The sequence below is a fragment of the Silene latifolia genome, chromosome Y (genome assembly GCF_048544455.1).
Source record: "Silene latifolia isolate original U9 population chromosome Y, ASM4854445v1, whole genome shotgun sequence".
NCBI lineage: Eukaryota > Viridiplantae > Streptophyta > Magnoliopsida > Caryophyllales > Caryophyllaceae > Silene > Silene latifolia.
Genome location: NC_133538.1, coordinates 83,023,212 through 83,037,078, shown reverse-complemented (window position 1 = coordinate 83,037,078; position 13,867 = coordinate 83,023,212). Strand labels below are relative to the sequence as shown.

The window sequence follows — 13,867 nt, the reverse complement described above, 5'->3', positions numbered from 1 at the left end:
CCATCTGTGTGGATAGAAAACCTAGAAACCGTGCCACTCTTCACCCTTGACTTCTACTCTTAGATCATAGGATCAAGCTCTTGTTTTATCTTTATATCATCATCCAAATCTGGCTCGATCGTCAAATCCCCGATGGTATCCCCCTTCCGAATCATATGAATCCCCATCTTGGACATCTCATCCCCCAGCTTCAGCAAGGACATAGCTGTACACAATAAATTAAACAGTAAACCGAGTAGGGAAACCCTACCTTAGCACAAACTGAAATGAGATAATCAAGCAGGCTAAAATGGCTCCTCTACAAAGTCTCCACCTAACAACAATCACATAATTCCAATTACAACATGCCAAAATCCCCCCCCCCCCCCCCCCCCCAAATCATAAACTATGGCAAAACCCTAAAGGACAAATTAATGAAACTCATATAATTAGAGGCTTACCGACACAATCGATGCAAGGAATGATGAACAAGACTCACGGAAGATCCACGCACTAGAGAGAGAGATTTTAAGATGATTAGAGTTACGTTGCAAATTTAGGTTTTGTTAAAAATGATTAAGAAACTGAAATCCACGTTTTTATAACTCTAATCCTCTCTAAATCAAACCGCGAAAATAAACACCGTCAGACCGGATAGTCGGTCGATTATAGAGTATACTCGACCGAGTATCCTCTACTCAGTCGAGTATTCCCATACTCGGCCGAGTATTCCTGGACAGTAGTCTGTCCAGAAACACACGACACACCAACTCGGCCGAGTAACAGACTTAGAAAACCGTAATATTACAGTATATAGCTAGCTAGATGCATGTATCTAGCAATTTAATGCAATGCAATCAAGTAAATAAACCCAATACTCTGAGTTTATACTATATGAATCACAACTTACATCGTTTAGACCCAAAGAAAAACCCTTTTTAGTGCCTCTGTACTTCTACAACAAACGCATGAGATAAATTCCGGAATTAACTCCGTCACCCAAATTTGATTTCGGAATATACTCCTCGATCTGTCACCAGCTTCTTGACGTCTTCCATAGATGGAATCCTCTTCTGGACCAAACAATTCATAACAAATTGTATCTGCATTTAACAAATTAGTTCAGCAAACCAAATTAATAGGAAAACAAAAAAACACAATCAAAAAACGAATGATAGACAGATTAGCCCTCATCACATACCGTAGATTGAATCGTTGTTGCATAGTTGACAGATTTTGGCTTCATGACATGTAGAATTTCCAACTTCATTGCTATGAAGTTAAAACAAAACACAAAAGGCGTCTCAGATATTATTGGAATAAATATCTGCAATTGCAAAACCCTAACATACACTAAACCCCAATATTCACTTACAAGATTTGCTCCTGCAAAATTGTGATCAATGCCGACAGTACGAGTAGTAGTACGTGGATCCTGGTGATAAAAAAAATTGTAAGAAATGCAGTGAGTATGACTGCAGAAGAGATACACATGACTAATTCCGAGAATATCATGAGATAGTTATAGAACTTACTTCATCATCTGTTTGCGGAAGATACAACCTATACGGTGAACTGGCAGCTCTGCGTGTTTCACCTTTGTTCAAAATGAAACACCAAGCGTGTATGAGAGATTTGGAGATTCTATCACTTGTCACTATTGTCTTCAAATCTGCCCGACTATGTTTATGGTGATCACTTTGGAATAGGATCTCACTGGATGAAACATGTATACATAAAATTAGTAACACAAATTCATGCTTTATTAAAAACAAGTATGTAACACAAATTCATGCACAATGTTAGTAAAATTCATACCTTTCATCAGATGACTCTGAAAATACATATTCCAATACATCATTTTTAAATTTATTCAAATTCCCAGCAACTAGAATACTTATTTGAAGGAAAGGGGATCTGAAAAATTGTGTTTCAACTCTCTTTCTCTTAAGCATTGCTCTCGTAATGGGGACTGGTTCTTTTGGTGGCAATGAAGAAATGGGTTCAACAACAATGGTTCCACAACTTCAACTCCGTCTCCAAGATCTACAGCCTTTTCATAGAACTTTTTAAACTCATCTCCTTGTAATTGTGATTCTGAACTAAGTAATGTAAATGAAGGTGGGGTAAAATCCTTATCCAATGGAAGGGAAAGAGGTGTAAAATTTGGAGGGGAGGGGTGTTTAAACCATGGAGACCGACGAACAAATGGTTAGGATTTTGCTTTTTTCTCAAAATTCAGTGGCTCAAACTCTTGCGACTCAGAGTCCAAAATAATAGGAGAAGCTGACTTTGCCTTGGTGTTGACGACAACAGGATCTGAAGCCATTACACGAGTTGCTTTTTCCTTAACATTACTTATCTGATTTGCTGGCCGTTTTCCCAAAGCAATCTTTAATTTAATAAAAGCTGCCCACAACTCATCCTCACAATCATCTTCATTACAAACAACTCCATTCTCTTTCACTTTCTCAGCTCCGTCCTCTTTCACTTTGACAGCTCCCTTCTCTTTCATCATATCAGCTCCCTTCTCTTTCACTTTGTCAGCTCCCTTCTCTTCCACTTTCTCAGACTTATCAACTTTGTTTTCAGGAATATTCAATCCCTCTGTTGTAGGATATGATGAATAGCGATAATCACTTAAAGCAGACGCCATTTGAGCCATCTGTTGTACAATATTACACTCTGGATAATTCATTTTAGTTTCTACCAGTGACTTTGAGAAGCTAGAATAAGCAAGAGCAAGATTGTTTGCATCTTCTGCCAATTTCTTTACAGAAAAAATACTGCTCTGTTTACTGTCCTCCACCACTGTCTCAGTGGAAATTAATGAAATAAAAGGAAATGAAATAAATGAAGGTTGAATAATGGGGTAGAATAAATGGAGGGTTGAAGAAATGAATGGAAAAGAATGAAAAAAAAGGGGGAAATGTAAATAAACAAAAAATTAAAGTTCAAAGCCATGTTGGCACTTAACAGAGAAATTTGACGGTTTAGAGTGTTTAGGTCACGTTTGGGAACAACTAATGAAACTTAGGGGTACAGTTAGTATTCTGTCTAATGCAAGGATACAGCTTAGAAAAGTGAAAACTTCAGAGGTACAAGAGAGAAAAACCCAAATTTAAATTATAATAACTTTTCAAAAATCTATTTTTTATTTAGTAAATCTAGGTTTAAAAGCAACATATTATATGACATCTATTTTAGTAGGTCTAGAATCAAAATAAAAGGATTTTACAAAAAAAAAAAAAAAAAAAAAAAAAAAAAAAAAAAGAGATTTGAAAACCTCGAAATCAGAAAAAAAAAATGTATCACAAGACAAGATTTGAGAAAATAAATAACAAAAAAAAATAACAAGACGAAAAAAATAATAAGACGAAAAAAAATAACATATATGAATAAAATAAAGACCAACAAAAATAACGATAGAAAAACCGACACCAAACATCAAAAATAAACACCAAATTTGAAAAAAAAAACGAAATACATCGTGGTGGTGGGGAAGGCGGTGGTGATGGTGGTAGTGGTGGTGTGGTGGTTGGTGGTACGTGATGGTGTCGAGTGGGGGTGGTGGTAGGTGGTGGTAGGTGGTGGTGGTGAATGAGGAAGAGAGGAGTAGAGATTTATTTGGGTTTATTAGGTTTCTGATTTATTTGGTTTTTTGGAGTTTTGATTTATTTGGATTTTTTATTTTTTTGAGGGTCTTGAGAGAGGAATCGAGTAAAATGTGTGAGATGAGAGACATGTGAGTGAGAGGAAAAAAATATATAGTGAATTAATGATTAATTAGAGTGGATTAGTGAGGGATGAGAGAGTGTGTGAGATTAGCCATTAAACACCTTTTTTGTGGGTTCATCTTGACCATCCATTTTCATCATCCAAGGGCCCTTAATAGGACCTATGGACTCAAAATATATAGGAGGACTCACTTGATCTCACATTTCTCTCTCTCTCTCTCTCTCTCTCTCTCTCTCTCTCTCTCTCTCTCTCTCTCTCTCTCTCTATATATATATATATATATATATATATATATATATTTAGAATCCGGTGAGAACGAACACTCGGTGAGAACGGCCTATAATAATAGGATTTAAAACAGTTTGTACGGTCTGCCTAATAATTTCCAAATACGCGGTCCATATATATTAGTTATTTTTTATCATTCTCTTTCTCTCTCCTCTAATTTTTTTAACTCGTTCATCTCTCTTCTTTTCCCCCAAATTCCCAGAAACCCTAATATTTTCGCCCAAATCATATGTTCAAAAAATTCTGGCGGATCTATTGACGATGATGATGATCAATGATTATTCTTCTGCAGTTTCGTCATTTTATCATCCTTAATCGTTCTATTTCTCTCAATTTCGTAAGTAGTTTTGATTAATTTGATCTTCATTTTTTAGTTGTTATTCTCGATTTCTTCGATTTCTCACTTTTGTAAGCTGAATTATATCCCTTATATTTACTTCTTTGTGCTTGAAATCACTAATGCAGGTTCAATTGTGTTACCGTCGAGCATTTGGTAATTAGGTATTATTCTTACTGTCGTGATTAATTTTAGTTTTAATATTGTTTCTTTTCGGTTTATACTTTGACTTCATTTGCGGATTACTTACGTTTGGTTGCATGCAGGTTGTTTTCCGTTTCAACTAAAGTGTTTCGTCGTCTTTGCGTTTTCTCAATTAGGTATTATATTATCCCTATTTTTGTACGATTTTATATTTTTTTGCTGTTATATCCATATAAGTTGATCATGCTCTTAGTTATGAAGCTTTTTACCTGAAATTAGTGTTGTTTGTAACATTATTTTTATCACCTTCATAGCACTTCAGTTTTACTTTAGTTTGAGCTGAATTTATGTGTATTTACATGTTGTGTCTTTGTGTTGCCTTTCGGATTTAAGTATGTGCGGGTTTCACTGATTCTTATACATTTAAAGGGATCTGTATCATCTAGGTACATTTCAACGGTTTATAATCACATTTAATTAGTTTCTAGGTACATTCATAGTTTATGTGTGGCGTGACGATATGTATTATGTGGTTGTCTGTTCGCCGTGCGTTTAGCAAAAGTTGTATATGTTGTATTGATATATTGTTAAGCTGCATTCAGATTTTTCTTTTTTTTGGTTGCGAGTTTTACTGGTGTTTTACACTTAAGGAGTACTTTTACGCTCTAGGTGCACTTTATTGTGTTTCAACCACGTTTATTTCGTTTCTAGGTACATTATATGTGGGTATTAAAATGACAGCCTCAGTGTCCCTTTATGAGGGTGATCATACCTGAATTTGATATGAACTATTTGTGTTTTTACCTGTGGCGTCTTCGTGCTGCCTTCCAGATTTAGGTAGGGTATTTTACGTGCTATATTTGTGAGTTTTACCGAGTTTTATATACTTACGGAGTTCCGTACCAGCTAGGTACGTCTCTACGAGTTATAAGTACGTTTAATGAGTTACTAGGTACGTTTATAGTTATGTGTTGCGTGACGATATGTATTATGCATATTGTTTGTACTCCGTGTTTTGTATGAATATATTGTTGAGCTGCATTCAGCTGGTGGCATTTTTTTAATCTGGTTACAACCATTTAAATTTCTCATCATCAGTTTTATCTGAGTACTTTAGGCTCTGTGTGAGCGTGGAGTGATTTCTGGTTGAGCATTTGAAGTTGTGTGTTGTGGATGTACGTTTTGCTTTTTTTATACCGTGTGGTTTTAAGTACGGTGATGATGTTCTATGTCTGCAATCATTAAATCTGTCATCCTTAAGGAGGACATCCTGTTTTGCATTGTGTACTGTAGGTTCAATTCATCATATATGTAGATATACCTTTGTTGATTGGTAGTTACATTAATTACATCACCAGCTATATTCTTTATGTCTACAGGTGTAACTATGAAAAGACCGCGTCCAGAAACGTTGGCACTAGACGTAGCTGGTACAAGTAAACATCAAGAAGTCCCTGGCACAAGTATACAACCAGCTGGATGTGTCCTTCTGAAGATTTCCTGGTAATAAAAACAAGGATGAGTCCTAGCGGTTTCCTACATTTCATCAATAGTGGTCTCTCCGATAATCAAATTTTGGATATTCAAGAGATGGGCGTTGGCGGTATACTGTGCCTTAAGACTGATATGATCCCCGGGCAGCTAGCATACTGGCTTGTTTCAGGCTTTGATCCATTTACGTCTTCTCTCTTAAGCAACCAACTCCCTATTCGTGACGAAGATGTTCATCTTGCCATGAGGCTACCCATGGGTGAGGTATAAATCTTGCAAGTGACTCGTTTTGAGCAAACCGAAGTGTATATAGAGCTGGTGAATGCATAGAAGTCCCAATATGAGGGTGTTGACAAAGTTATGAATAACCACATATTACATAATATGGCTGAGCAAAGATAAGGTGGGGACGATTTTAAGAGAAATTTTATTGTATATGTTGTGTTTGCTTTCCTTATGGGAGTTAAGGGAAGCATTCCAAGTATTCGAATACTCAAGTGTTTGAGGGATGTCTCGATAATACCAAAACTGAAATGGTGCGATTTCATCCGAAAAAACTTAATCGCAAGTGTCCAACAGTGGATGGATGAGAAGGAAAAGGAGGACAATGGGGGATGCAAGAAGATTTATAAAGGACCTATAATGGTTCTAATTCTCATTTATCTTGATAGGATGGTTTTCAAGGCCAGATAAGTTGATCGGGTGTTCCCAACGTTATGCACATGGACGAAGGAGGTGATATCTTCGTGGATATCTAAAGAAAAAAGGGAATCTCATCGGTTTGGTTCTGGGTTTGTTGATACCCAGTTGGTAAAGCACCCGGCTTGCTTTGGTTCTGGTTATGTGGAGAGCCATGGCAGAATAGAACCTGATGTTGTGTATGAGCAAGATGATTTTGTTGTTAATGATGAGGATGATGTGGTCGACAACAATGGCCACGATGGGCACGATGCTAACAGATCGCGTGTCAGTTCTTGTATCAAAACGATGGCAAACATAGCGAAAGCCCTTGCTACTGCATTTCAGAATTTTGCAGATTCGATCAACAATGCTAAGCGTATAATGCCAAATTCTGTAGTTGTGAGAGAGCTTTCTGCCATGGTAGATTCTTTACTAGGTGGTTTTCAGTTAACACCACCTATTATACCCGAGGAAGAGGTTGGGGCAAATGTAGAGTGCGGACGAGGTGACTCAGTTGATGGTTTCAATAACATGCGCACCAACGAAACTGTTGCTGCCCAGGGTTCAGATGCAGATGCATGTACTGCTCATGTACCGTCAGCTACAGTGGGTAGCTCAACCTCTGAGGGACATGGTGTTCGTGTGACAGCTACAACATGGGGCACCAATGATGACCCCTGTTAGAATGACCCTACCTTTGTGGCAGTGGCTATTGCATTAGGTAATGCGTTCAACAAGGATCCGGTGGATGAGCCTGCACCAAAGAAAAGACAAGCTGCTCCTGATTACCCGACATTCAACCTATTTCAATTTCAAGACAAATCGGAGTCAGCTGGTTCTCAAGAACATCCTAATGCACCTGATGCTTCCCCCCCAACCAAACCAGTTCATGTATTTCCGTTATACTCTCCTCACCTAGACCATAATGATGCCAAAACAGAGAACAAGAGGGACATAATTGTTCCACATTTATATAAGTCACCCTTTGTCCAAAGGAATATATCCATGTTTTCTAACTTGAGCCAAACGGAGAAAGATGTTTCTGACTTGGTGTTTAAGGATGGATCTAACGATAGGTAATTTTAATCCTTTTAATTGATGTGTATATGCATCTTAATGTTTCATCGCGTTCAGTATGGAGTGATTCTATAATTTCTCAAATCGTATCTATATCTCTGTCCAACGTATCTAACCGTTTTGTTTTATTCAGCGAGGTATTGTTCAGGAATCGTTTTTTTTTTTCCAGCTAAGAAGATGCGATTTAAAGTCCTTTATCTAAGACACAAAGATATCTGCAAACGTAATAAATGCATGGGCTAATATATTAAATAAGCGAGAGGAGATAATAGCTACCTCATCCCCTTTGTGTTTATACACTTTTGTTACTCATAATGTAAGATGCTCTATGTTTGTACTTAGTTTGTTTAAACTTTTGGGTTAAAACAAAAAGACACTTTCTCTATATGTAATATTGTATAAAGATGTTTTCATCCTACCTGAGTTTAATATTTACGTTTATGTGTTTCTCTAAAGGGAATCATATGTGAAGATATCACCGAGTATGATAAAGTGAAACTGGTGAGCTTCTAACATATCCATTTTATTTATAGTAAAAATTTTCAGTTTTGGCCATTTGTGTTTTCACTAAGGTAGATATATGTGCTTCAAAACCAGATGTTATTCCCATTCACACTTTGCGTGCCATTTCTGATCTGTGTGAACATGATGTCCCGAAAAATTGAAGTCATTCATCCAATGCATCCTCAATCAGTAGACTTCACCGATTCTGTCCGCATGGTAGTGAGCATTTCATTTTTGCATACCCTTATACTTTGTCAAATGTTGATATTTATTTTTTTAATCCGCCAATGTTCTGATGTTAGCCTGACTTTTACAGAGGGAGTTTATTCGACGTGACATGACCCCTAAACCGACCAGATTTAAGGCAGTCCAGTTTTACACATGTGAAGAATTTGTACCCAAAACGCATGTGATTGATAATGTGGATGATGGCATTTACCTGATGTGTTATAGGGAGATATATACGGGCTGCCGCCAAATGCTCAAAACACAAAGTTATAAATGTAAGCTACGTCTTATTGTTATTTACGTACGCTAAGTAAATAAGTAATCACGTCAACCACATTAATAAATTCATATATCTTGCATCATTCAGTCTAGGCCAGGGGCTGCAGTTGACAAAATCCTTCTTAAACAGAAGCTGAAATACTGTTTTGCTATCCTGTCGTGCACCCAGAATGAATTATCAAAACAAGTTTTGATAGATGCAAGGCGTCTTAACGTCAAAACTGGGCAAGCAACCATCTTTCATTATTAAAAAATTTCACGAATTGTTAGTGTTTTGTACATTAACTTATTATATTTCCGTTTGTTTTAAAAGGAAACAAGCGACTGAACAAGAAGTGATATATTCTGATACGCAGCTGTTAGATCACGTGTTCCTTCCATCTGAGGGCGATGCAACTAAATAGTAATGATATTCCTTTTATTAACATCTTGAAGTATTAATTATTTGTTAATAACTTATATGTGTTGTTTGAAATTACACATACTGTTTTTTTTTGGACTATACGGTATTTTTGTAGTGACGTAGTAGTTGAGACAAACTTTGGGCAAGTAACAAAAGAGGGCATGTCCTCTTTGAGACCTCGGAAATGGGTTTCTAATATGGTATGGTTAGTTCTTAAGTTCATACTTGTCTCTTACTGATTTATATAGTATACAACAACATTCATTTTTTTAATATAGGTAATCGATATGTTCGGGATCTATTCAACTATACTCAAACCAGATTTGTTGTATATCCCATCAACCGCACGTGTGAGTATAACCTTTTCATCTGTTGCTCACTTAATAATGTCAGATCGAATGTTTGTCTTATGAATATTTAAGGGTGTTTTGTCTATTTCAGCATCTTAATCCACAGCGAGATAAAAACCTTGGTCGTAATTACATCAAAACATCATATATGCCAAAAGATGGGTCGTGTGTTAAAGCTGTAAGTACACTGTTCTGAATTTTTTGTGGGTATGTAATAACTGTACTCTGTTTATGAAGATTACTCTCAATTCAGTCTTCCTATATGTCTTTTAATTCTGCTTGCAGATGTTTATACCCATCTTGAAAACAATCACTGGTTTCTCATCGTGTGTGATCTGGAGATGAAGACGAACTATATTCTGAACTCACTACGTCCTAAGGATATCTGGGCCGATACAAAACTTGTTGCTGAAGTGGTACATTATTATTAGATTTTATCTTTTCGTTCAGACATTTCTTTACATGTCGCACTATATCTCATAGGTTCAATTAATCATTTTGTTTTAGGTTAGTAATGTCACTCATATCTTATGCCGTTTCAAAGGGTACAAGCACCTTGTAGGTGTACCTCTAGCTACGTTTTCGACATATTGTTCCTCAGCAACAAAATCTGTAAGTACGTCACTTTTATTCCTTTCCACGGATACTATAATCAGGCTGCCTTTTACTGTTACTTATTTTTGTTATGTTGGTGAAGGTATGATTGCGGTGTTTATATTCTCAAGTGGTTAGAAGCTGGACGTCGCCGATCTCTATGGGAAGCTAAGAGCAATTACAAGGCACTGGCTATATATAGGAAGGCAGTTGTGATCACCTTGTTACGATGGCAGGAGAATAAGACAAAGGTATGAAAATTTAATCTCTTTTTATTTTTTCTCATCATCAGTTTTATCTGATTACAATCATTTAAATTTTAGGTTTACATTTTTATTGTCATGTTTGATATGTAGGTTTTTTAGTAGACGTGGAAGCGTGTGTTGGTAGAAGTGTGGCTGAGTTGTCACTTTCTGGAATGCGTGACGGTGTAATTTGGGTCTCTTCAGTTAGTGTTGCGTTGTAATGAATTCAGTTAGGAGTGTCATGTAACGGTTATCCGAGCCTATCCAACATCCGTGACCATGATACATTTTTTGAAACGTCTTTTTATGTCATTATCCTGAATGACATTACTTTAATTTTGGAATCATGATCACAAACTCTCAAATAATTTGGATTTGGCAATTTGTAATAAAAGGGGCATGGTCCCTAATTTTGGATCTCTTATTTTGTTATGTTGCAATGGTCTGGAAATTAGATGACATACTCTATTAATTTCAGCTATGAAGCTTGGAAATTAAATTCGCAAAATATCTATTAGTACTGTTTATGATTTCTTGCTTTTTTTTCACACAATTTTTTTTGTACTTGCCCTGGGTCAAATTTCTGAAAAGACCACACTATATGCTGCCTTTAATGTTGGACAGAACTATCAGTGTTAATCTAAGCAACTTAAAATTTGGTACGTGTGTCAATTTATTATGCGTAATTAACCCGAACATCAGCAATCTGAATACGTTTTTTTGTTTGAAAATGCAATATCCAGTTAATGAAACGAGCTGATAGTCCACTTTTGCACATTCACAACACAATATCATACCGATTCAACAACCCTGCATAGCACATCCTATGAATAATCATCCATGTCTCGTAAAGGTTAGTATCCATAAACACGTGTTTTCATTCACAAATTTGGTAGTCACACTTTCCGTCTTATATAGTTGCATATATACTTCATGTAGATGCGCCATTAGTTTGAGATTTTTTTTTAAAAAAAAAACAAAGGAAAAAATAATCGAAAATCAAATAAATCATATCAAAAATGAAGTCTCCAATCCTTATGCCATTAACCATTTTCTTCAATTGTCTTTGTGAAAGTGTTTCGCAATTCTTTTCGTCGTTCAATCCTGAAACCAATAAGGCCTAACAAAAATTAAAGATTACACATTTTATTAGATACAACAGTACTATCCCTCTATTCAACTCCTATCCACTCATTGACACAAACAGTTAGACCATGAAGATTCAAATTTCCTAAATTAATAGCGGATTTACACTAACACGTTTCATTTTGCCCTAATAGGGTTCATAATTCTTATTTAAACCACGATCCAAAAACAAAAGACACCCCAAATATGAATTAAAATCCAAAATAGTCTTCCCAATCATGACAAAATGTAACGGAATGTCTCATAAGTAGACTATTTGATCACTTGAACCAGTCCTAAATGATCTTACACCTATATGCACACATATTATTACATAGATTGTTAAGACATAATTTTTCAAATTATCGTAAATGTATACTACTACATTCACTATATATAGATGTGTAAAAAATTATACTAATTAATTATCCTTTAAAGAATGCATTATAATTAATAGCGTACCTGTATATGAAATCATGCTCTCCCAGGACAATTCCGACTATTGTGGAATCCTAATTCTCCACAAGCATTGCATTTTCTGGGCGCTTTTTTGTGTTCTTTCGCTGCCTTCTCCTTTTGGGATACCATTCTTTTTCCAGACCCTTTTGTCTTTGACTATATAGGAGGTAAGATAACAACCTCCGTCGATATCTTTGTTCCTAACAGCATTTGAAGCTCCTTAGTTTTATTTCTCAGCCTATCACCCGTGTTACTACTACTACTGCATTCAGACGTACTGCTTTGTGCGTGTATCTTGTCTTTGAAACCTTTAAGAATGTCCATTAATTCATCTACAAACTCAGGCTTCTGTTCAGCGAGTGTCACACATGAGAATACTTCGAACCATAGGCTACCAATTTTGTTTTTTCTAACATCTAATGCGTTGAAATCATTGATTAAAGTATCAGGCGCATTATTACAAATTGGCTGACATGTTGCCAATTTGCTCCACCTACATAACAGATACTGGTTTGGAACTTTGTCGAAGCCTTGCTCCTTCAACACATAAAGCACATGACGGCACAAAATACCATGTCTCTCGAACTTTTTGCAGGAGCAATTCAATTTCACCTTATCAGAAATAAAACTAACATAGTAGACCTTATTTTTTTCACGATCAATAATGGGAATGTTGTCACTTGTAGCAACCCCTACAAATTTAACACCACATATGAAACAGGCAGATTTCCGCTTATTTTTAAATTCAGAAAATATAACTGGAGTGTAGAACTCAGAAGCGTGCTTTTCCAAAGAGTGAGGTGTTTCTAGATCAGGGAAGGAGTTTTTTTACTCGGTAATTAATTTTGACTGTTTCCATCTTTGAGCGTCCATAGCGCTTTCAAACCTCATCAGAAACTCCACCAACGTTAAGTTTGGATTCATGAATTTCCTGAAAAAGCTATTTTCGGAGTCAGATATGGACGTAGTTCTCATTAGTCCACCCATAAACAAATCTCTGAAATATGCTGGGATCCAGGAAGCCCTTTTGTCAAACATTGTATCTAACCATTCATTGTCGGATAGCCCGTATGAGGATACAACTGAACACCACCGTTCCTCAAACTCAGCCGGTTCATTGCCTTCTACCCAAACACACGAACATAATTCTTTCATGAAGTTAGTTTCTCTATAGAGTGTAGATCCGATCTTGTCAGGCAGTTTTTTCATGATATGCCACATGCAATATTTGTGCTGAGTTTTGTCCCCGAACACTGTCTTAACTTCTGACTTTATGCCTAAATCTTGGTCATTAATTACGCACACAGGATACTTATCACTCATTGCGCTCAGAAAATTCCGAAAGAACCATACGAAATCCTCATCAGTCTCCTTTCTTATAAGTCCTGCTCCAAATGTCACACATTTTTAGTGATGGTCAACCCTCGTAAAAGGTACAAAAATCATTTTATATGTATTCATATTGAATGTTGTGTCGAAGGATTTCATATCACCAAAAAGGCTGTAGTTTTTTTATCGTTATAGGGTCAAACCAACAAACTCTAAAAAGTCGCCCACGATCATCAACATTAAAATCAAAGAAGTAAGAACTACACATAGCTTTCTTTTGCATGAAATTCTCAATCATCATTTGAGTATCATAATTTTTTATGAATTGTTTCGCATCTCTCCAAAATTTTTTGAAATCCTCTAGCGATGCTCCCACATTTTGATATCCTTTTACATATTCCTTAAACATCCTAAAACTCTGCACAAGCCCTTTATTCACCTTTAAATTCTCAACAATCATAGTTTTATGTATAAGGGTTAGTTTTCGTGATTCAGTCAAATACACCACTGTGTTTGGGGTAGAGAGAAGGTGTGCTTGACCTTCATGAAAGTCAACAATCACATACTTTCCTTTATCATCTGCGCCTAATCACCGCCATATTTTATCTTTATAACT

The 13,867-nt window shown here is 36.2% G+C and overlaps 1 protein-coding gene across 1 annotated transcript; it reads right to left on the bottom strand.

Moving 5' to 3' along the window:
* Positions 1 to 12,078: 12,078 nt before the first annotated feature.
* LOC141628420 (protein FAR-RED IMPAIRED RESPONSE 1-like) lies at positions 12,079 to 13,245 on the bottom strand. The gene is made up of 2 exons (XM_074441567.1): positions 12,906 to 13,245; positions 12,079 to 12,614 (listed from the first exon to the last, which is right to left on the bottom strand). The coding sequence occupies exons 1-2, from the start codon at positions 13,243 to 13,245 to the stop codon at positions 12,079 to 12,081; spliced, it is 876 nt and encodes a 291-aa protein (XP_074297668.1).
* Between the last annotated feature and the right edge of the window lie 622 nt (positions 13,246 to 13,867).

What these genes read in the sequence shown, in the direction of transcription:
- LOC141628420 (XM_074441567.1), bottom strand. Translation starts at nt 13,245, where the DNA reads ATGAGTGATAAGTATCCTGTGTGCGTAATTAATGACCAAGATTTAGGC. An exon ending in TTTCAGAGATTTGTTTATGG is followed by an intron (nt 12,615 to 12,905) that starts GTGGACTAATGA and finishes TTAAATTTGTAG; the next exon opens with GGGTTGCTACAAGTGACAAC.